Genomic DNA, 24,636 nt, shown 5'->3' with positions numbered 1-24,636 from the left:
ACCCAATACCTCAAAAACCTATTGCACACTTTGGATGAAAAATCTATTAGTGGCAGATCGTACACCTGCCACAGCAGCATTGTAGCATAGCAGTTAGCACAAATCTAATACAGCACCAGCTTCCTGGGTTCAATTTCCACTGCAGTTTTTAAGGAGTTTGTATGTTCTCCCATGACCATGTGGGTTTTCTCCCACATTCCACAGACGTATGGATTAGTAGGATAATTGATCACATGGATGTAATTGGGTGGCATGAGCTTGTTACCTGGTTTTACCTCCAAATAAATAAATAGATAAATAACTCTGCCAAGGACAGTCCCAAGCCTGGCTGCGGGAGGAGAGGGGATGGACCTGGGCTAGCAACTCCATCTTGTAAAAACCCCATGCAAGAGGAAGGATCTTTGCTAGAAGACACATGAAGTCATGTAGTGAAAGCTGAAGCCACAGGAACAATCAACTCTCTTCGGCCCAGGAAAGTGGACTCTGGTGAGCTGCTGTTGATGGCCTTTGCCCCAGTAAGGGGTGATGGGCTTAAGAAGTTAGATAAGTAAGTAGACAGACAGACCTCCACTGACACACCATAGGAAATTTACAGCAGCCCAGTTCACAGTCAGGATGTGAGAGGGAATCAGAAGTGCCAAGGAAAACTCACAGAGACAGCACACAAACTCCACACACCATCAGCACTGTACACTGGGTCACAGGAGTTGTGAGGCAGAGGCTCTATCAGCTAATTTCTAAAAAGTAACATCAAGAAATGACTTACATATTTTTTCTGTAATGCATCATAACATCCCATCATCCTAAATGAAGCAAAACAACAACACAATAATCAAAAGTATACTTTTGTCATAAATTATTAATGTCCTAGTAGCCTCCAATCTAATAGCATGAACATCAATTTCTCCTTCAGGTAAAAATAATTTCCTTCCCAGTTCTCTCTTCTTCGATTTGCCATTCTTAATTCTTCTCAACTGCCTATCACATCCCCCAGTGCCCAACCTTCTTCCCTTTCTCCCATGGTCCACTCTCCTCTCTTAGCAGATTCCCTGTTCTCTAGCCTTTTATCTTTCCCACCCACCTGGCTATCACCTTCTTGCTATCTTCCTTCCCCTCACCCCATCTTTTTATTCTGGCATATTCCCCCTTCTTTCTCAGTATTGAAGAAGGATCTTGGACCAAAATGTCGACTGTTTATTAATTTCCATAGATGCTGCCTGACCTGCTGAGTTCCTACAGCATTTTGTAATGTCCTGCTTTATTCTTATTCAGTTCATGCTGGTACTAGTCTTGCACCCCACCCCTTACCACTCCCACTGTCCCTTACCAATTTGTTTATGTGTAGAAAGTGTACAAACAACACGCAGAACTAGAATTAGCACAGTGCTTGTAACAGGAACGATTTATCCAACAAGATTAGGTGCTGTAACCGTCACGGTTACAACTCAAGGCGTTGGAATTCAGAGTTCAAACCCACCGTCCCCTATAAGGAGTCTGTACATCCGCCCCATGGAATGCATGCGTTTTCTCCGGGTATTCCAGTTTCCTCCCACAGTCCAAAGATGTACGGGTTAGACGGTTAAATGGTCATTGTAAATTGTGCCGTGATTAGGCTAGAATTAAATTGCAGAAGGGCAGCTCAAAGGGCTAACGGGCCTGCTCTGCGCTGTATCTCTAAATAAGTAAAAGATAAATGGCTGGAGGCCTGGAAGCAGACTATAAGACCATAGACCATAAGAGTTAGGATCAGAATTAGGCCGTTCAGCCCTTCAAATCTTCTCTAACATTTTGTCACAGCTGATGTAAGTTCCCTCTCAACCCCATTCTCCTGCCTTCTCCCCATAACCTTTCATGCTCTTACTAATTAAGAACCAATCAACCTCTGGAGCGGCAGAGGCTGAAGGGAGATCTGATAGGGGTTTATAAGATTATGAGAGGCATAGATAGAGTAGACAGGGAGTATCTTTTTTCCCAGGGTAGGAATGCCTAATACTGGAGGGAATGCATTTAAGGTGAGAGGGGGTAGATTCAAGTGGGATGTGAGGGCTAAGTTTTTCACTCAAGAGTCGTGGAATGTGCTGCCTGGTATGGTGGGAGAGGCAAATACATTAAAGGCTTTTAAGAGACATTTGGATAGGCACATGAATGTAAGCAAAATGGAGGGAAATGTTCATTGTGTAAGAAAATGGGATTAGTGTTTGGATGTTTTTGATTTGCTTTTTAGCTGATTTGGCACAACGCTGGGGGCCAAATGGCCTGCTCCTGTGCTGTGTTGTACTGTTTTATGTTCTAAATAAACCCAATAACCTGGCCTCCCCAGCCATTCCAAGCAACAAATTTCAGATTCACTACCATCTGGCTAAAGAAATTTCTCATCTCCATTCTAAACAGACATCCCCCTATTCTGAGGCTGCGCCCTCTGGAATTAAGACTTCCTCACTATAGGAAACACCTTTCCACATCCATTCTATCTAGGCCTTTCAACATTCAATATGATTCCCCCCACCTCCATTCTTCTAAATTCCAGTGAGTAGATAGAAAACATCAAAAATTGTGGCCTTCAGCCCACAAAGCTGTGCCGAACATGCCCTTACCTTAGAAATTACCTAGGGTTACCCATTGCCCTCTACTTTTCTAAATTCTGTGTACCTATCCAGGAGTCTCCTAAAAGACGCTGTCGTATCTGCCTCCACCAACATAACTGGCAAACCATTCCACACACTCAACACTGTCTGCATAAAAAACTTACCCAACATCTCCTCTGTACCTACTTCCAAGCACCTTAAAACTATGCCCTCTTGTGCTAGCCATTTCAGCCCTGGGAAAAAGCCTCTGACTATCCACATGATCAACGCCTCTCATTATCTTGTACACCTCTATCAGGTCACCTCTCATCCTCTGTCGCTCCAAGGAGAAAAGGCCGAGTTCACTCAACCTATTCTCATAAGGGATGTCCCCCAATCCAGGCAACATCCTTGTAAATCTCCTCCGCACCCTCTCTATGGTTTCCACATCCTTCCTGTAGTGAGGCAACCAGAACTGAGCACAGTACTCCAAGTGGGTCTGACCAGGGTCCTATACAGCTCCAATATTACCCCTCGGCTCCTAAACTCAATCCCATGATTGATGAAGGCCAATGCACCGTTTGCCTTCTTAACCACAGAGTCAACCTGCGTAGCACCTTTGAGCGTCCAATGGATTGGGACCCCAAGATCGCTCTGATCCTCCACACTGCTGAGTCTTACCATTAATACTATATTCTGCCATCATATTTGACCTACCAAAATGAACCACCTCACACTTACCTGGGTTGAACGCCATCTGCCAGACACACCCAGAGCTCCTCATGCGATAACCCTTTCATTCCTGCCTGTCTTGGGGTTGGAGCTCTGTGTGTGTGAGGGATTGGTGGATGGGAAAGGGACTTCTTTTCCTTGTTATCTTGTTTTGTTCTGCCGTTATTGCTGCTTGTGATATTCTGTGTTGTAAATTGTATTGTGTTGTTCTGCTGAACATGGTGGGCATGCCATGTTGGCGTCGGAACGTATGGCGACATTTGTAGGCTTCCTCCAGCACATCCTTAGTTTGTATTGAATGTTTCACTGTATGTTTCCATGTACATGTGATAAATCAATGGGCTGAAGACTTAACACTCAGTCATGTTGTGCTAGATGCCAGCCTGAGGCGTAGTGGCATCTGCACCGGACTTTGAGGTGAGTGATCCTGGGTTTGAATCTGGCTGGCTTCTTGCACGCTTTCCATCTGTGCTGGGTTGAGTGTCAGGCTAGCAACTTAGCCTTGTAAAAAACAGACAAAAATGCTAAAGAAACAGAAAGGTTGCCAGCCAATGTGTCACAAGGCACGGAAAGGAACAAGAACAACATATTGCGCGAAGAGGGAGCTGAAGGTTAGGTGTAGGGCGGTAATTCTAGAGTCAGTTTAAAAGCATAACGTCGAGCGAACTGTTTATCCCTCAAATTGTTTCATGTCCTGCCTGGGGCCCCACAAAGTGGCACAGTAGCATAACAGTTAGTGTAATACTTTACAGCGTCAGCCATCACTAAATGGGGTTCAATTCCCGCCACTTTCTGTGAAGAGTTTGCACATTCCTCCCCATGACTACATGCATTTTCTCACACATTCCAAAGATGTACAGGTTAGGTGTAGTAGGTTGTGGGCATACTATGTTGACACCCGAAGTATGGCAACACTTGTGGGCTGCCCCAGCACCTTCTTGAACTGTGTTGGTCGTTGACGCAAACAATGCATTTCACTGTAGGTTTAAATGTATATATGACAAATAAAGCCAACTCTTAACCTTCTGATGTTCAAGGCACTATGAAATTGACAGATGGCACCATTATAAATTAACCCGACTTTAAAATTCAGGAGAATCATAACAAACCATTTCACGATTTCCGATGATCCAGGGCAGTTGTCATCTTCCCGCAGGATTTTCACACAAAGGTCTGAGGAGAAAATAACACAGGAAATCTTCAGTCAAAAAAATATTGAAAAACTATTGAGCATGGAAATGAATCTAGCAAAACCCAACGGTCAGGATTAGCAGAGAGCCACCCCAATCTGTTCCAGCACTCAGAAATCATCTACCTGTGTTTTTCTCTGTAAATTTAAAAATTTTATTTTGCAATACAGTGTAGAGCAGGCACTTTCACCCAAAGAGCCACACCACCCAGTATGTCTTTGGAACCTACAAACCAGTTCGTCTTTGGAATGTGGGAGGAAATCAGAACACATGGAGAAAACTTACACATTCACAGGGAGGACGTATTACAGACAGCATCAGAATTGAACACCCCAAGCTGTAATAACTATGCTACCATGGTGCTGTTTTTCTGTAAGTTTTTCCTTATGTCTTGCACTGTACGGCTGCCACAAAACAACAAATTTCACATCAAACGAGTGATAATAAACCTGATTCTAAACTGGAAGACTCAGCTTCCTGCACTTATGTTCAGATTTTTGATACTGCACACTGAAAGAGTGCAGAGAAAAATTTAGAAGGATGTTGTCAGGTCTTGAGGATCCGGGTTATCGAGAAAGGCTGAATAGGTTAGCACTTCACTCTCTGGACCGTATAAGAATGAGGGGAGATTTGATAGAGCTAGACAAAATTATGAGGGGTATAGATAGATAGGGTAAATGCAAACAGGCTTTTTTCACTGAGGTTGGGTGAGAATAGAACTAGAGGTCACGGGTTAAGAGTAAAATGTGAAATGTTTAAGCGGAACATGAGGGGGAACTTCTTAACTTAGAGGGTGGTGAAAGTGTGGAACACGCTGACAGCGCAAGTGGTGGATGTGGGGTCAATTTCAACATTTAAGAAAAATTTGGATAGGTACATGGATGATAGGGATATGGAGGGCTATGGTCCGGCTGCAAGCCGATAAGACTAGGCAGATTAATAGTTCAACACTGAAGGGGCCTGTTTCTGTGCTGGTGGTGATGCCTTTCCAGGTACAGTTAATGATGCAAGTGTTGGCGGTTGTTGATGTGGAAGGAATAAGTTGCCTTGACACATTCTGGGTGTACTAAAATGGACTCAATTCAACAAAGGGCTTCTCTTCCCCAACATTCTCCCTCCCCCAGCTCTCCTAACGCCAGGTGTTAGGAATGCTTACCGTCCAGGTATCGTGTACCATAGGCGTACTCAGGAAATAGCCCTCGGAGATAGGTGATGCTGGAGATTGCCACAGCCAGAAGACGCTTCACCAGGACGAGCGACTGATGCTCCGTGCTCACCTTGCTGGGAAACGTGGCTGCACTCTGTGTCATGGAACAAACATGAGCACCATGAATGCGTTAGAGGGAGCCTTCTAACGGACGCAGAGGGGAAGGGAGGTGTCGCACCTTATAGAGCAGTGGGTATGGATATACTCAAAAGGAGAATGATTCTCTTAAACTGAAGCCTATATAAGGGAGAAATGAATGGAAGGACAATGAGCGGCTTGGAAGACTGTAGATAGAGGTGAGTACAGAGTATAGAGAGCTTGTAAGACATTGGTGAGGCCAAATTCGGAGTCTTTCCTACATGCAGGAATGATTATCAATAAGATTGAAAGAGTGCAGAGAAAATTTACAAGGATGTTGCCAGGATTTGAGAATGTGGGTTATAGGGAAGGGTTGAACAGGTTATGATTATATTCACTATATAACCATATAACAATTACAGCACGGAAACCGGCCATCTCGGCCCTTCAAGTCCGCGCCGAACTCTTACTCTCATCTACTCCCACCGACCTGCACTCAGCCCATAACCCTCCGTTTCTTTCCTGTCCATATAGCTATCCAATTTAACTTTAAACAACAACATCGAACCGGCCTCAACCACTTCTGCTGGAAGCTCATTCCACACAGCTATCACTGTCTGAGTAAAAAAGTTCCCCCTCATGTTACCCCTAAACTTTTGCCCTCTAACTCTCAACTCATGTCCTCTTGTTTGAATCTCCCCCACTCTCAATGGAAAAAGCCTATCCACGTCAACTCTATCAATCCCCCTCATAATTTTAAATACCTCTAACAAGTCCCCACTCAACCTTCTACGTTCCAGAGAATAAAGACCTAACTTGTTCAACCTTTCTCTGTAACTTCGGTGATGAAACCTAGGTAACATTCTAGTAAATCTTCTCTGTACTCTCTCTACTTTGCTGACATCTTTCCTATAATTCGGTGACCAGAACTGTACACAATACTCCAAATTTGGCCTTACCAATGCCTTGTACAATTTCAACATTACATCTCAACTCCTATACTCAACGCTCTGATTTATAAAGGCCCGCATACCAGAAGCTTTCTTCACCACCCTATCCACATGAGATTCAACCTTCAGGGAACTATGCACCATTATTCCTAGATCCCTCTGTTCTACTGCATTCTTCAATGCCCTACCATTTACCATGTATGTCCTATTTTGATTAGTTCTACCAAAATGTAACACCTCACATTTATCAGCATTAAACTCCATCTGCCATCTTTCAGCCCACTCTTCTAACTGGCCTAAATCTCTCTACAAGCTTTGAAAACCTACTTCATTATCCACAACTCCACCTATCTTAGCATCATCTGCATACTTGCTAATCCAATTTACCACCCCATCATCCAGATCATTAATGTATATGACAAACAACATTGGACCCAGTACAGATCCCTGAGACAGACCACTAGTCACCGTCCTCCAGTCCGACAAACAGTTATCCACCACTACTCTCTGGCGTCTCCCATCCAGCCACTGCTGAATCCATTTTACTACTTCAATATTAATACCTAACGATTGAACCTTCCGTGTGGAACCTTGTCAAGGGCCTTACTGAAGTCCATATAGACAACATCCACCGCTTTACCCTCGTCAACTTTCCTAGTAACCTCTCCAAAAAATTCAATAAGATTTGTCAAACATGACTTTCCACACACAAATCCATGTTGACTGTTCCTAATCAGACCCTGTCTATCCAGATAATTATATATACCATCTCTAAGAATACTTTCCATCAATTTACCCACCACTGACATCAAACTCACAGGCCGTTAACTGCTAGGTTTACTCTTAGAACCCTTTTTAAGCAATGAGAACATGAACAATACGCCAATCCTGCAGCACCATCCCCGTTTCTAATGATATTTGAAATATTTCTGTCAGAGCCCCTGCTATTTCCACACTAACTTCCCTCAAGGTCCTAGGGAATATCCTGTCAGGACCCAGAGACTTATCCACTTTTATATTCCTCTTCTTTAATCATCATAGTTTCCATAACTTCCCTACCTGTTTCCCTTATCTTACACAATTCAATATCCTTCTCCTTAGTGAATACCGAAGGAAAGAAATTGTTCAGAATCTCTTCCATCTCTTTTGGCTCCACACATAGCTGTCCACTCTGCTTCTCAAAGGGACCAGTTTTATCCCTCACTATCCTTTTGCTATTAATATAACTGTAGAAACCCATAGGATTTATTTTCACCTTACTTGCCAAAGCAACCTCGTACCTTCTTTCAGCTTTTCTAATTTCTTTCTTTAGATTCTTTGTACATTCTTTATATTCCTCGAACATCTCATTTACTCCATGCTGCCTATGTTTATTGTAGATATCTCTCTTTTTCTGAAACAAGTTTCCAATATCCCTTGAAAACCATGGCTCTCTCAAACTTTTAACCTTTCCTTTCAGAGGAACATAAAAATTCTGTACCCTCACCTTTAAATGACCTCCATTTCTCTATTACATCCTTCCCATAAAACAAACTGTCCCAATCCACTCCTTCTAAATCTTTTTGCATCTCCTCAAAGTTAGCCTTCCTCCAATCAAAAATCTCAACCCTAGGTCCAGATCTATCCTTCTCTATAATTATATTAAAACTAATGCCATTGTGATCACCAGACCCGAAGTGCTCCTCAACACAAACCTCCGTCACCTGACCTATCTCATTCCCTAACAGGAGATCCAAAACTGCCCCTTCTCTAGGTGGTACCTCTTTGTATTGCTGCAAAAAACTATCCTGCACACATTTTACAAACTCCAAACCATCCTGCCCTTTTACAGTATGGGCTTCCTAGTCTATGTGTGGAAAATTAAAATCTCCCACAATCACAACCTTGTGCTTACTACAAGTATCTGCTACCTCCTTACAAAATTGCTCCTCCAATTCTCGCTCCCCATTCCCATGTGTTACTACACCTTTCCCATTCCTCAATTCCACCCAAATAGCCTCCCTAGACGAGCCCTCTAACCTATCCTGCCAGAGCACCGCTGTAATATTTTCTCTGACAAGCAATGCAACACCTCCCCCTCTTGTCCCTCCGATTCTATCACACCTGAAGCAATTAAATCCAGGAATATTTAGTTGCCAATCACACCCCTCCTGTAACCATGTTTCACTAACAACTACCACATCATACTTCCAGGAATCAATCCATGCTTTAAGCTCATCCACCTTTCTTATAATGCTCCTAGTATTAAAATACATGCATTTAAGAAAATTTCCACCTCTTACTCTCTGTTTATCACTAACGGTGCAAACAACTTTACTGTTTTCTTTTTCTTCCTTCTCCTCTACATTTTTTCCTGCACTCTGGTTCCCCTCCCCCCTTGTATCTAGTTTAAATCCACTGGAGCCTCTTTAGCAAACCTACCTGCAAGAATATTTGTCCCCCTCCAGTTCAGATGTAAACCGCCCCACCGGAACAGGTTCCACCTTCCCTGGAAGACTGCCCAATGATCTATAAATCTGAAGCTCTCCCTCCTGCATTATGTCTTCAGCCACATGTTGATCTGCACTATCTTACTATTTCTAAACCCGCCTGCACACGGCACTGGTAGCAATCCTAAGATTGCTAGCCAGGGGGTCCTGTCCTTTAAGTTGGCACCTAACTCCCTAAACTCACCTTTCAGTACCTCCTCACTCTTCCTACCCACGTCATTGGTCCCTACATGGACCACGACATCCGGCTGCTCACCCTCCCTCTTGAGAATACTGAAAACTCCATCTGAGATATTGCGGACCTTGGCACCAGGGAGGCAACAGACCATCCGGGATTCTCGATCTCTTCCACAGAACCTCTTATCTATCCCCCTTAACTATCGAATCCCCTACCACTACTGCTCTCCTCTTTTATCTCCTTCCCTTCTGAGCTGAGGGTCCCATCTCGGTGCCAGAGACGCAACTACTGCAACTTGTCCCTGGTAGGTTGTCACTAGTTATTCCTCCTGCCTTTTCTCCTATGAGCCACACTATTCTCCTGTTCACTCAACTGCAGGAGAATGGACATTAGACTGCTGGAAAGATAGTAATGGGGGACAAAGAAATGTCAAATAAACTTAATAACTTCACTATGGAAGACACTAGATTAATGCCAGAAATTCATGAGTGTTACGGGACAGAAGTGAGTGTACGTGCTATTACTAAGTAGAAGATGTTTGTGAAGCTGAAAGGTCTTAAGGTGGAAAAGTCACCTGAACCAGATAGATTACAAGGCAAGGTTGCGAAAAAGGTAGCTGAAGAGAATGTGGAGGCACTTATAATGATCTTTCAAGAAACATAACATTCTCTTTTCCAGAAGACCGGAAATTTGCAAATGTCAATTCACTCTTTAGGAAGGGAGGGAAGCAGAAGAAAGGAAGTTATAGGCCAGTTAGCCTGACTTCTGTTGTTGGGAGTCCACTATTAAAGATAATGTTTCAATCCTACTGCTAGAATTAAAATCAATGGATATTTATCTAATAGTTTTACCCCAGAAAGGGGCACAAGACAGGGTTCTGCACTGTCACCGCTACTCTTCGCATTATATCTGGAACCATTAGCTCAAAACATCAGACAAAATGAAGATATCAGGAGAATTACTATTAAAGGGACAGAGCACAAATTGGCCTATTACGCGGATAACATTTTGACCTATCTAGGGCAACCAACATACTCTACCTAAATTGATGCAATCCTTTGAACAATATGGCCAATTATCAGGATACAAGATCAACATAGATAAAACCCAACTACTTTCATATAACTGTAGCTCACCAAGAGAAATTGAAAGTAGATAACCTTGGGCATGGCAAACAGAGTCTGTCAAATATTTGAGCATCATTATGCCAAAAGATTTGGTAAAGTTATCAGAATGCAATTATCAGCCTATATATAAAAAATAAGGAAGATATAGCAAGATGGAACCTAATTCCTTTTCTTGGTTTCAGTTCAAGGATTGAATCTGTTAAAATCAATATACTGCCCAGACTACTGTATCTCTTTCAGACCCTACCAATAGAGATTAATCAAAATCAATTCAATGAATGGAACAAGATGCTATCAAGATATATATGGCAAGATAAAAGGCCCAGGGTTCGTCTCAAAACTTTGCAATTAGCCAAGGAAAAGGGGGGATGGGGCCCACCTTCTCTTAGAGATTATTATTTTGCAGCACAGTTGAGAGCTGTGATATGCTGGTGCAACCCATATGACGGTCAATGGAAAAGCATTGAGAAGAGGATACTTTCCATCCCCATACAGGCAATTTTGGCTGATAACAACCTACAAAGTTACATAAATACTATTGATAACCTGTGGGTGAAACAGACTCTTAAAATATGGAAAACTATTATAAAAGAATATAAACTAGAGAGAGACATTGCAATCCTTAAATGGCGTGCATATGACTCGGATTTTATGCCGAATAAACTGGATGCTAGATTTAAGGACTGGACAGCTAAAGGAATAACAGCTATTTGCAATATAATGAAAGAAGGAACACTGTTCAGTTTTGAAATGCTCAAAGAGAAACACTTATTAGAAAAACAAGACTTTTACCGGTATTTTAAAGATGGCACCGGTAACTGGTGACTTTGCGCGTGCTCTCCCGAGCAAACTGCCCTCTCCACTATCCTATACCCGAGAAACCCTTCTAAACCTCCAATCTAGCAAGATCAAGATCAACAACATCCTGGCGAAGCGACCGACCCTGGGCCTTAGCACTCAGATCTGCAGCTGGATCTTCAACTTCCTCACAAACAGGACCCAGGTTGTAAAAATAGGGGACAAGCTCTCCTGTACAATCACTCTGAGCACCAGTGCCCCACAAGGCTGTGTACTCAGCCCCCTGCTGTACTCACTGCACACCCATGATTGTGTAGCCAAGTTTCCATCAAACTGAATATATAAGTTTGCTGATGACACAATTGTAGGCCGTATCTCGGGTAATGATAAGTTTGAGTACAGAGAGGAACTTAAGAAACTGGTGGCATGGTGCGAAGACAATAACCTATCCCTCAACGTCAGCAAGACAAGGGAATTGGTTGTTGACTTCAGAAGGAGTAGCGGACCGCACGACCCAATTTATGTTGGTGGTGCGCAAGTGGAACAGGTCAAAAGCTTTAAGTTCCTCGGGATCAATATCACAAATGACCTGACTTGGTCCAACCAAGCTGAGGCCCCTGCCAAGAAGGCCCACCAGCGCCTTTACTTCCTGAGAAAGCTAAAGAAACTTGGCCTGTCCCCTAAAACGCTCACTAATTTTTATAGATGCACTGTAGAAAGCATTCTTCTAGGATGCATCACAACCTGGTATGGAAGTTGTCCTGTCCAAGACCGAAAGAAGCTGCAGAAGATCGTGAACACGGCGCAGCACATCACACAAACCAATCTTCCATCCGTGGACTCATTTTACACTGCACACTGTCGGAGTAGTGCTGCCAGGATAATCAAGGACATGACCCACCCAGCCAACACACTTTTCGTCCCTCTTCCCTCTGGGAGAAGGCTCAGGAGCTTGAAGACTCGTACGGCCAGATTTGGGAACAGCTTCTTTCCAACTGTGATAAGACTGCTGAACGTATCCTGACTTGGATCTGGGCCGTACCCTCCAAATATCCGGACCTGCCTCTCGGTTTTTTTGCACTACCTTACTTACCATTTTTCTATTTTCTATTTATGATTTATAATTTAAAATTTTAATATTTACTAATTTTAACTATTTAAAATATTTTTAATATTTAATATTTGTGATCCAGGGAGTGGGAAGCACAGAATCAAATATCACTGTGATGATTGTACGTTCTAGTACCAATTGTTTGGCGACAATAAAGTATAAAGTATTTACAGATGCGACAGTATGTTAATAGGACGGTTAAAAATGTAACCAAGGCAAGTACATGTCTGACAGAGCTACTTAGAAAAGCATATAATTCAGACAATCATAGAAGAATCATTTCAAGTGTGTATAAGGGTTTGTCAAATCTTAAAACACATTTGACTTCATACATTAAAACAAAATGGGAGAAGGAAGGAGGGATAATAATATCTGAGGAAGACTGGACATTAATATGGAGGTATCAATGGAAGTGTACCAGTTCACAGAAATGGAGGGAGTTCAGATGGAAAAACTTGATAAGATATTCTATTGCACCCTCTCAGAAATCCCATTATGATAGTAGCCTCCCTGTTTGCTGGAGAAATTGTGGGAACCAAAATGCAAACCATTATCATATTTTCTGGGAATGCCCCATTATCAAAGACTATTGGAGTGGGATACATAATGCCATACAAGATATCTTTAAATGTGAAATACCCTGAGAGAGTAAGACCATATATTTTGGGTATATAGCTCAAGAATGGTTGAAAAGAGATAAATATTTAATGAATATACTGCAGGTGGCTGGTAAAAAGACCCTTACCAGGAAATGGTTATCACAGGAGATCCCAACTTTAAATGTATGGATGGAAATCACAATGGACATTTACAAAATGGAGAAGATAACAGCATTTGGAACAATTTGATTCATACTGGGAAAAATGTTTTAACTACGTAACACCTCATAGGCCTGATTTTATTCTCACAAGTCAATGAATATGTTGTTAAAAAAAAGATCACTCCCTACTTTGTACATAGTTTTCTTCTTTCGATTGTTCCTTTCCTCTCCTTTCTGTAAGTGTATACTTCAGATAAATATTATGTGGAGATTTGTGACAAATATGATTATATGTACAGTTTACAGAAATGTACAGTTTACAGAAATGCTGACAAGAGAAATTAGGGATAGTATCAATTCCAAAGAAGAAGCATACAAATTAGCCAGAGAAAGTGGCTCACCTGAGGACTGGGAGAAATTCAGAGTTCAGCAGAGGAGGACAAAGGGCTTAATTAGGAAGGGGAAAAAAGATTATGAGAGAAAACTGGCAGGAAACATAAAAACGGACTGTAAAAGCTTTTATAGATATGTAAAAAGGAAAAGACTGGTAAAGACAAATGTAGGTCCCCTGCAGACAGAAACAGATGAATTGATTATGGGGAGCAAGGACATGGCAGACCAATTGAATAATTACTTTGGTTCTGTCTTCACTAAGGAGGACATAAATAATCTTCCAGAAATAGTAGGGGACAGAGGGTCCAGTGAGATGGAGGAACTGAGCAAAATACATGTTAGTAGGGAAGTGGTGTTAGGTAAATTGAAGGGATTGAAGGCAGATAAATCCCCAGGGCCAGATGGTCTGCATCCCAGGGTGCTTAAGGAAGTAGCCCAGGAAATAGTGGATGCATTAGTGATAATTTTTCAAAACTCGTTAGATTCTGGACTAGTTCCTGAGGATTGGAGGGTGGCTAATGTAACTCCACTTTTTAAAAGAGGAGGGAGAGAGAAACCGGGGAATTATAGACCGGTTAGCCTAACATCGGTGGTGGGGAAACTGCTGGAGTCAGTTATCAAGGATGTGATAACAGCACATTTGGAAAGCGGTGAAATGATCGGACAAAGTCAGCATGGATTTGTGAAAGGAAAATCATGCCTGACCAATCTCATAGAATTTTTTGAGGATGTAACTAGTAGAGTGGATAGGGGAGAACCAGTGGATGTGGTATATTTGGATTTTCAGAAGGCTTTTGACAAGGTCCCACACAGGAGATTAGTGTGCAAACTTAAAGCACACGGTATTGGGGGTAAGGTATTGGTGTGGATGGAGAGTTGGTTAGCAGACAGGAAGCAAAGAGTGGGAATAAACGGGACCTTTTCAGAATGGCAGGCGGTGACTAGTGGGGTACCGCAAGGCTCAGTGCTGGGACCCCAGTTGTTTACAATATATATTAATGACTTGGATGAGGAAATTAAATGCAGCATCTCCAAGTTTGCGGATGACACAAAGCTGGGTGGCAGTGTTAGCTGTGAGGAGGATGCTAAGAGGATGCAGGGTGACTTGGATAGGTTGGGTGAGTGGGCAAATTCATGGCAGATGCAATTTAATGTGGATAAATGTGAAGTTATCCACTTTGGTGGCAAAAATAGGCAAACAGATTATTATCTGAATGGTGGCCGATTAGGAAAAGGGGAGGTGAAACGAGACCTGGGTGTCATTATACACCAGTCATTGAAAGTGGGCGTGCAGGTACAGCAGGCGGTGAAAAAGGCGAATGGTATGCTGGCATTTATAGCGAAAGGATTCGAGTACAGGAGCAGGGAGGTACTACTGCAGTTGTACAAGGCCTTGGTGAGACCACACCTGGAGTATTGTGTGCAGTTTTGGTCCCCTAATCTGAGGAAAGACATCCTTGCCATAGAGGGAGTACAAAGAAGGTTCACCAGATTGATTCCTGGGATGGCAGGACTTTCATATGAAGAAAGACTGGATGAATTGGGCTTGTACTCGTTGGAATTTAGAAGATTGAGGGAGGATCTGATTGAAACGTATAAGATCCTAAAGGGATTGGACAGGCTAGATGCAGGAAGATTGTTCCCGATGTTGGGGAAGTCCAGTACGAGGGGTCACAGTTTGAGGATAGAGGGGAAGCCTTTTAGGACCGAGATGAGGAAAAACTTCTTCACACAGAGAGTGGTGAATCTGTGGAATTCTCTGCCACAGGAAACAGTTGAGGCCAGTTCATTGGCTATATTTAAGAGGGAGTTAGATATGGCCCTTGTGGCTACGGGGGTCAGGGGGTATGGAGGGAAGGCTGGGGTGGGGTTCTGAGTTGGATGATCAGCCATGATCATAATAAATGGTGGTGCAGGCTCGAAGGGCTGAATGGCCTACTCCTGCACCTATTTTCTATGTTTCTATGTTTGTCTGATGATGAACTTCAATAAAAAAAATAAATTACAAAAAAAAAGATGATGTTTCAGGATTCTTGGAGACACATAATAGGCCAAAGTCAGCATGGTTTATTTGGGAAAAAAACTTGCCGACAAATCTGTTGGAATTATTTGAGGAAATAACAAGCAGGATAGAGGAAGGAGAGTTACTTACTTGGACTTTCAAAAGGCCTTTGACAAAATGCCACACATGAGACTGCTTAACAAGCTAAGAGTCTTTGGTTTTACAGGAAAGATACTAGCATGGCTGGAAGACTGGCTGATTAGCAGGAGGCAAAGAGTGGGAATAAAGGCAGCCTTTTCTGATTGGCTGCCAGTGACTAGTGGTGTTCTGCAAAGGTCGGTGTTGGGACCACTTCTTTTCACGTCAATGATTTGGATGACAGAATTGATGACTTTGTGACCAAGAGTTTGCGGACGATACAAAGATAGGTAGAGGAGTAGTGTTGAGGAAGCCGTGAGTCTGCAGAAAGATTTAGACAGTTTAGGAGAATGGGCAAAGATGTGGCTGATGGAATACAGTGTTGGGAAGTATATGGTCATGCACTTTGGTAGAGGGAATAAATGAGAATATTTTCTAAGCAGGGAGAAAATTCAGATCCGAGGTGCAAGGGACTTGGGAGTACTCATGCAGGATTCCCTAAAGGTTATCTTGCAAGATGATTCAGTGGTAAGGTGTGTTGACATAGGAGAGGTTCCAGAGGAGGTTCATGAGAATGATTCCAGAAATGAAAAGGTTACCATATGAGTGCTTAATAATCTGGGTCAGTACTTGCTGGAGTTTAGAAGAATTTGGGAGAATCTCATTCAAACCTATTGAATATTGATAGGCCTAGAGTAGATATGGAGAGCAACACACATCAAAGTTGCGGGTGAACGCAGCAGGCCAGGCAGCATCTCTAGGAAGAGGTACAGTCGACGTTTCAGGCCGAGACCCTTCGTCGGGACTAACTGAAGGAAGAGCTAGTAAGAGATTTGAAAGTGGGAGGGGGAGGGGAAATCCAAAATGATAGGAGAAGACAGGAGGGGGAGGGATGGAGCCAAGAGCTGGACAGGTGATAGGCAAAAGGGATATGAGAGGATCATGGGACAGGAGGCACAGGGAGAATGAAAAGGGGGAGGGGGGAAACCCAGAGGATGGGCAAGGGGTATAGTGAGAGGGACAGAGGGAGAAAAAGGAGAGAGAGAAAAAGAATATGTGTATATAAATAACAGATGGGGTACTGGGGGAGGTGGGGCATTAGCGGAAGTTTGAGAAGTCAATGTTCATGCCATCAGGTTGCAGGCTACCCAGACAAAATATAAAGTGTTGTTCCTCCAACTTGAGTGTGGCTTCATCTTTACAGTAGAGGAGGCCATGGATAGACATATCAGAATGGGAATGGGACGTGGAATTAAAATGTGTGGCCACTGGGAGATCCTGTTTTCTCTGGCAGACAAAGCGTAGGTGTTCAGTGAAACGATCTCCCAGTCTGCGTCAGGTCTCGCCAATATATAGAAGGCCACATCGGGAGCACCGGACGCAGTATATCACCCCAGCCGACTAGCAGGTGAAGTGTCACCTCACCTGGAAGGACTGTCTGGGGCCCTGAACGGTGGTGAGGGAGGAAGTGTGAGGGCATTTGTAGCACTTGTTCCGCTTACAAGGATAAGTGCCAGGAGGGAAATCGGTGGGGAGGGATGGGGGGACGGATGGACAAGGAGTCGCGTAGGGAGCAATCCCTGCGGAAAGCAGAGAGAGGGGGAGAGGGAAAGATGTGCTTAGTAGTGGGATCCCGTTGGAGGTGGCAGAAGTTACGGAGAATAATATGTTGGACCCAGGGGCTGGTGGGGTGGTAGGTGATGACAAGGGGAACCCTATTCCTAGTGGGGTGGCGGGTGAGAGCAGATGTGTGTGAAATGGGGGAGATGCGTTTGAGAGCAAAGTTGATGCTGGAGGAAGCCCCTTTCTTTAAAAAAGGAGGACATCTCCCTCGTCCTGGAATGAAAAGCTTCATCCTGAGAGCAGATGTGGCGGAGACGGAGGAATTGCGAGAAGGGGATGGAGTTTTTGCAAGAGACAGGGTGAGAAAAGGAATAGTCTAGATAGCTGTGAGAGTCAGTAGGCTTATAGTAGACATAAGTAGATAAGCTGTCTCCGGAGATAGAGACAGAAAGATCTAGAAAGGGGAGGGACCAGGTAAACTTGAGGGCAGGGTGAAAGTTGGAAGCAAAGTTAATGAAGTCAATGAGCTCAGCATGCGTGCAGGAAGCAGCGCCAATGCAGTCGTCGATGTAGCGAAGGAAAAGTGGGGGACAGATACCAGAATAGGTTTGGAACATAGATTGTTCCACAAAGCCAACAAAAAGGCAGGCATAGCTGGGACCCATATGGGTGCCCATGGCTACACCTTTAGTTTGGAGAAAGTGGGAGGAGCCAAAGCAGAAATTATTAAGAGTAAGGACTAATTCCGCTAGATGGAGCAGAGTGGTGGTAGGGGGGAACTGGTTAGGTCTGGAATCCAAAAAGAAGCGGAGAGCTTTGAGACCTTCATGATGGTCCAACGCAGACTGGGAGATCGTTTCGCTGAACACCTACGCTCTGTCTGCCAGAGAAAGCAGGATCTCCCGGTGGCCACACATTTTAATTCCACATCCCATTCCCATTCTGATATGTCTATCCACTGCCTCCTCTACTGTAAAGATGAAGCCACTCTCAGGCTGGAAGAACAACACTTTATATTCCGTCTGGGTAGCCTCCAACCTGGTGGCATGAACACTGACTTCTCAAACTAATGCCCCACCTCCCCCTCGTACCCCATCCGTTATTTATTTATATACACACATTCTTTTTCTCTCTCTCCTTTTTCTCCCTCTGTCCCTCTCACTATACCCTACTGCGGTTGTACAAGGCCTTGGTGAGACCACACCTGGAGTATTGTGTGCAGTTTTGGTCCCCTAATCTGAGGAAAAACATTCTTGCCATAGAGGGAGTACAAAGAAGGTTCACCAGATTGATTCCTGGAATGGCAGGACTTTCATATGATGAAAGACTGGATCGACTAGGCTTATACTCTCTGGAATTTAGAAGATTGAGGGGGGATCTTATTGAAACCTATAAAATTCTAAAGGGATTGGACAGGCTAGATGCAGGAAGATTGTTCCCGATGTTGGGGGAGTCCAGAACGAGGGGTCACAGTTTGAGGATAAAGGGGAAGCCTTTTAGGACCGAGATGAGGAAAAACTCCTTCACACAGAGTGGTGAATCTCTGGAATTCTCTGCCACAGGAAACAGTTGAGGCCAGTTCATTGGCTATATTTAAGAGGGAGTTAGACATGGCCCTTGTGGCTAAAGGGATCAGGGGGTACGGAGAGAAGGCTGGTGCAGGGTTCTGAGTTGGATGATCAGCCATGATCGTACTGAATGGTGGTGCAGGCTCGAAGGGCCGAATAGCCCACTCCTGCACCTATTTTCTATGTTTCTACCCCTTGCCCATCCTCTGGGTCCCCCCCCCCTTTTCTTTCTCCCTGGGCCTCCTGTCCCATGATGCTCTCATATCTCTTTTGCCAATCAACTGTTCCAGCTCTTGGCTCCATCCCTCCCCCTCCTGTCTTCTCTTATCATTTTGGATCTCCCCCTCCCCCTTTCAAATCCCTTATTAGCTCTTCTTTCAGTTAGTCCTGACGAAGGGTCTCGGCCCAAAACGTCGACTGTACCTCTTCCTAGAGATGCTGCCTGGCCTGCTGCGTTCACCAGCAACTTCGATGTGCGTTGCTTAAATTTCCAGCATCTGCAGATTTCCTCGTGTTTGCGTAGATATGGAGAGGATGTTTCTTATAGTGGGAAAGTCTAGGACCAGAGGGCACAGCCTCAGAATAGAGACAGACACCTATTTACATAATTAATTAATTTATTTAGAGATACAGCACAGAATTGGCTCTTTGAGCCACATTGCCCAGTTAAACCCCCCCCCACAAACCCCATTTAACCCTATCCCAATCACCAGGCAATATACAATGATCAACTAAGCCACCTGGTATGTCTTTGGACTATGAGAGGAAACCAAAGCACCCAAACCAAATGCATTCCACAGGGAAGTCATACAGACTCCTTACAGAGGACGCCAGGATTGAACTCCAAACTCTGACACCCACAGCTGTAATAGCATTGTGCTAGAAACAGCAGTGCCCATTTAGAACAGAGAAAAGGAGGAATTTCTTTAGCCAGAGGGAAGTGAATCTGTGGGACTCAGTGGCACAGGCAGCTGGGTATATTTAAAACAAAGGTCAAAAGGTTCTTGGTTAGTCAGGGTGTCAAAGGTAACTGGGAGAAGGCAGGAAAATGGGGTTCAAAGGGATAATAGATCAGCCATGATAGAATGGTGGAGCAGATTCAATGGGCTGAATAGCCTAATTCTGCTCCTACATCTTAGGAGAATGTGGGGAGATCTTATAAATGCATACAGAATTAACAGGGGCATAGACAGGGTGAGTAACAGAGTGAGTACTTGCAGGCTCTTTTCACGTATGGGTGAGACTAAAACTGGAGATCATAGGTTAAGAGTGAAAGGTGAAATATTTAAGGGGAATCTGAGAGGGAACTTCTTCACTCAGAGAGTGCTGAGAGTGTGAAGTAATAGATGTGGATTCAATTGCACGTTCCTGCCTGGGGCCATCGAACGTGCAGCTCCTTCCGTGGAGGATCAGACACCCTAAGCCAATAGACTGGTCCCGGACTTTTGGTGTTTGATTGTCGGGGTTTTGTGTATTGCTATATTTACGCTCTATTCTTGGTTGGTGTGGCTGTAACGAAACCAAATTTCCCTCGGGATTAATAAAGTATATCTATCTATCTAATTGCAACACGTAAGAGAAGTTTTGTTGGGTACATGGATTGGAGGGGGATGGAGGGTTATGATCCAGGTTACTAGACAGAGTAACAGTTTGGCATAGACTGGATGGGCCGAAGGCCTGTTGCTGCACTGTGGGCTCTATGACTCTAAGTTGGTCGAGGGAAGACTGAAGGAGGAAGAGAAAGGGGTTGGGATAGAAAGGGGAGGGATTGTTAATGCAAAGTAGCTTATAAATACTTCATTATCACCCTGTCATTTAACATTAATTGCAGACCTAGGAGGAGTGAACTTCAATTAATAAAATTTGTACAGCACCGTACCACAGCATTCTTCATCTTCTGGGCAACTGCCATTGTTGTGTTGAGTCCAGTAGATTGCCTGCAATCACAGTCAATAATGTCAGTGATACAGTTCAGTTGCAGGTCCTTCTGCCCACTCAGTCAGTACTGTCCTATTTTATTCTCTCCACAATCCCAACCACTCAACCACTCCCCTACACACCAGGGTATGTGTGAGGAAACCAGGGTGGCCAGAGGAAATGCAGTCACAAAACAGACATGCTACCTTCAAACGCACAAGAGCAGTATTTTTATCCTGCAATCAGGGTTCAATTCCTGCCACTGTCTGTAAGGAGGTTGTACATTCTCTTTGTGGCATTGTGGGTTTTTCCGGGTACTCTGGTTTCCTCACACATTCTAAAAAATACGTAACGGTTAAGGTTAGTGAGTTGTGGGCATGCTATGTTGGCACCAAATACTTACAGGCTGCCCCCAGCAGATCCTCAGACTGCATGGGTTATTGATACAAATGACATATTTCACTGTATGTTTCAAGACAGTGGGGAAGTTGTTTCATTTGGCAGTATACATGTATACAGTTGAATGATAATAGACTTGAACTTGACTTTCACAAATAAAACTAATCTAATTGGTAATCAAGAGACTTATAAATAAGATACGGATGCATGGAGTCAGAGGAAGTGTATTGGCATGGATAGTGGATTGGTTAACCAATAGAAGGCAGAGAGTTGGTATAAATGGGTGTTTCTCCAGTTGGCAGTCAGTGGTGAGTGGGGTGGCTACAGCTGTTTACCATTTACATTGATGATTTGGAAGAGGGGTCTGAGTGTAGCGTAGCAGAATTTGCTGATGACACTGAGTGGAAAAGCAAATTGTACAGAGGACGTGGAGAGTCTGCAGAGGGATATAGATAGGTTAAGTGAGTAGGCCGAGGTTTGGCAGATGGAATACAACGTTGGTAAATGCGAGATCATCCACTTTGGAAGGCATAGTAGAAGAGCAGATTATTATTTAAATGGTGAAAGACTGCAGCATGCTGTTGTGCAGAGGGACTTGGGAGTGCTTGTGCATGAATTGCAAAAAGTTGGTTTGCAGGTACGACAGGTTAAGGCAAGCGGAATGTTGCCCTTCATTGCTAGAGGGATTGAATTCAAAAGCAGGGAGGTCATGCTGCAACTATGCAGGGTACTGGTGAGGCCGCACCTGGAGTACTGTGTGCAGTTCTGGTCTCCGTACTTGAGGAAGGATATACTGGCTTTGGAGGAAGTGCAGAAGAGGTTCACCGGGTTGATTCCAGGGATGAAAGGGTTAACCTGATGAGAGATTGAGTCGTCCAGGACTACACTCTCTGGAGTTCAGAAGAATAAGAGAGGGTCTTATAGAAACATACAAAATTTTGAAAGGGATACATAGATATAAGTAGGAAAGTTGTTTCCATTGGTGAGACTAGAACTAGGGGACATTGCCTCAAGATTCAGAGAAGATGATTTAGGACGGAGATGAGAAGAAACTGTTTTTCCCAGAGAGTGGTGAATCTGTGGAACTCTCTACCCAGGGAAGCAGTTGAGGCTTCCTCACTAAATATATTTAAGATACAGTTAGATAGGTTTTTACATAGTAAGGGAATTAAGGGTTATGGGGAAAGTGCAGGTAGATGGAGCTGAGTTTACGAACAGATCAGTAATGATCTTATTGAATGTCGGGGCAGGCTCAATGGGCTGGATGGCCTACTCCTGCTCCTATTTGTTATGTTCTGATGTAAATTCAAAACCAGTCCTAAACTGGACACATTGGAGGCTATGGTAGAACAAAGGACCCTACAGAATTCCTCACTGAATAAAAAAGTACCATACAGCAGGGGTCTATGTTCTGTGTTCTAAATCAAGTGATTATCCAGTCAACCACTTCAAATCATTGTTGGGGTCTTGCTCTGGGTTTATCCCACTTAACAACATTCAGTACACTTCAAAGAAATGATGCGGAGGGCCATTTTTGAGATCTTTTTGTGAGGCTTTTTGAAGTAGAATGAATTATTAATCATTCTTAAAATATAGACTATTATAGCATAGTACAGGTCCTTCGGCCACTGTGGAGTGCTGACCTCTTAACTTACTCCATAACCAATCTAACCCTTCCCTCCAACATAACCCTCCATTTTTTTCTATCAACCATGTCCCTAAGAGTCTCTTAAATGTCCCTAAGGTTATCTGCTTCTACCATCATCCCAGCAGTACTTCCCACACATCAACCACTCTCTGCATAAAAAAACCTACCTCCAACATCCCTCCTCTATAGTTTCCTCCAATCATCTTAAAAGTATGCCCTTTCATATTAGCCATTTCTGTCCTGAGAAAATGGTGACATGCCCACATTTATGTTCCAAGTTCAAATAACTAAGCAGTTATAATGGGTGACTTCAATCTACATGTAGATTGGGTGAACCAAATTGGTAAAGGTGCTGAGGAAGAGGATTTCTTGGAATGTATGCGGGATGGTTTTTTGAACCAACATGTCGAGGAACCGACTAGAGAGCAGGCTATTCTGGACTGGGTTTTGAGCAATGAGGAAGGGTTAATTAGCAATCTTGTCGTGAGAGGCCCCTTGGGTAAGAGTGACCATAATATGGTGGAATTCTTCATTAAGATGGAGAGTGACATAGTTAATTCAGAAACAAAGGTTCTGAACTTAAAGAGGGGTAACTTTGAAGGTATGAGACGTGAATTAGCTAAGATAGACTGGCAAATGACACTTAAAGGATTGACGGTGGATATGCAATGGCAAGCATTTAAAGGTTGCATGGATGAACTGCAACAAATGTTCATCCCAGTTTGGCAAAAGAATAAATCAAGGAAGGTAGTGCACCCGTGGCTGACAAGAGAAATTAGGGATAGTATCAATTCCAAAGAAGAAGCATACAAATTAGCCAGAGAAAGTGGCTCACCTGAGGACTGGGAGAAATTCAGAGTTCAGCAGAGGAGGACAAAGGGCTTAATTAGGAAGGGGAAAAAAGATTATGAGAGAAAACTGGCAGGCAACATAAAAACAGACTGTAAAAGCTTTTATAGATATGTAAAAAGGAAAAGACTGGTAAAGACAAATGTAGGTCCCCTGCAGACAGAAACAGGTGAATTGATTATGGGGAGCAAGGACATGGCAGACCAATTGAATAATTACTTTGGTTCTGTCTTCACTAAGGAGGACATAAATAATCTTCCAGAAATAGTAGGGGACAGAGGGTCCAGTGAGATGGAGGAACTGAACGAAATACATGTTAGTAGGGAAGTGGTGTTAGGTAAATTGAAGGGATTGAAGGCAGATAAATCCCCAGGGCCAGATGGTCTGCATCCCAGGGTGCTTAAGGAAGTAGCCCAAGAAATAGTGGATGCATTAGTGATAAGCCAAATGGCCAAATAAGCCAAATGGCCTACTCCTGCACCTATTTTCTATGTTTCACAACTTTTAAGGATGGGGATAAGCTTTTAGAGTAAAAGTTACTCAGAAGTTCATAATAGGGAGCCAAATCTATCCATGGAGGTAGGGGGGAGGCTACATATGGTACAGGAGGTAAGTAAATGCTGAACATGATGCCAAATCAAACTAATTGCTACGTGATCCTTATCCATGTGCCTATCTCAAAGTGTACAAAACGTCCCTATTGTATCACCCTCGTGACTTCATTTCTTTTCCTGTCACACACATAAGACCAATAAGGATCCTCATGGGTAGCACTGGCCAAAGGGAATTTCCCATCAATCTACAGTTACACCTCAAAAAGGATCACAAGCTTGTCATGGTCTAGAGGCTTGTGTGCCTCAATGACTCGGAGAGCTGTGTTGGATGGAGTCAGGGCTTTGTGCTTTGGCTGTTGGTACGGTCACCCATGCCATACAGATCAAAAGGTAGAGGCCAGACAAAGAAAAGTCCACTGGT

At 43.5% G+C, this 24,636-nt stretch overlaps 1 protein-coding gene across 1 annotated transcript in view; it reads right to left on the bottom strand.

Annotated features, from left to right (window-relative positions):
- The window catches only part of hormad1 (HORMA domain containing 1), a 55,393-nt gene that overhangs the window by 25,395 nt on the left and 5,362 nt on the right, over positions 1 to 24,636 (bottom strand). Inside the window, exons 4-7 of the mRNA XM_072276284.1 lie at positions 20,728 to 20,785; positions 5,643 to 5,787; positions 4,406 to 4,469; positions 767 to 803 (exon numbers count right to left, since the gene is read on the bottom strand). Of these exons, the coding sequence (XP_072132385.1) occupies positions 767 to 803; positions 4,406 to 4,469; positions 5,643 to 5,787; positions 20,728 to 20,760 (279 nt within the window). The 5' untranslated portion in view covers positions 20,761 to 20,785. The remainder of the gene's footprint in view (positions 1 to 766; positions 804 to 4,405; positions 4,470 to 5,642; positions 5,788 to 20,727; positions 20,786 to 24,636) is intronic.

Source organism: Mobula birostris, chromosome 2, assembly GCF_030028105.1.
Source record: "Mobula birostris isolate sMobBir1 chromosome 2, sMobBir1.hap1, whole genome shotgun sequence".
NCBI lineage: Eukaryota > Metazoa > Chordata > Chondrichthyes > Myliobatiformes > Myliobatidae > Mobula > Mobula birostris.
The sequence above is the reverse complement of the archived record's forward strand: the minus strand, read 5'-3'. Positions and strand labels throughout refer to the sequence as shown.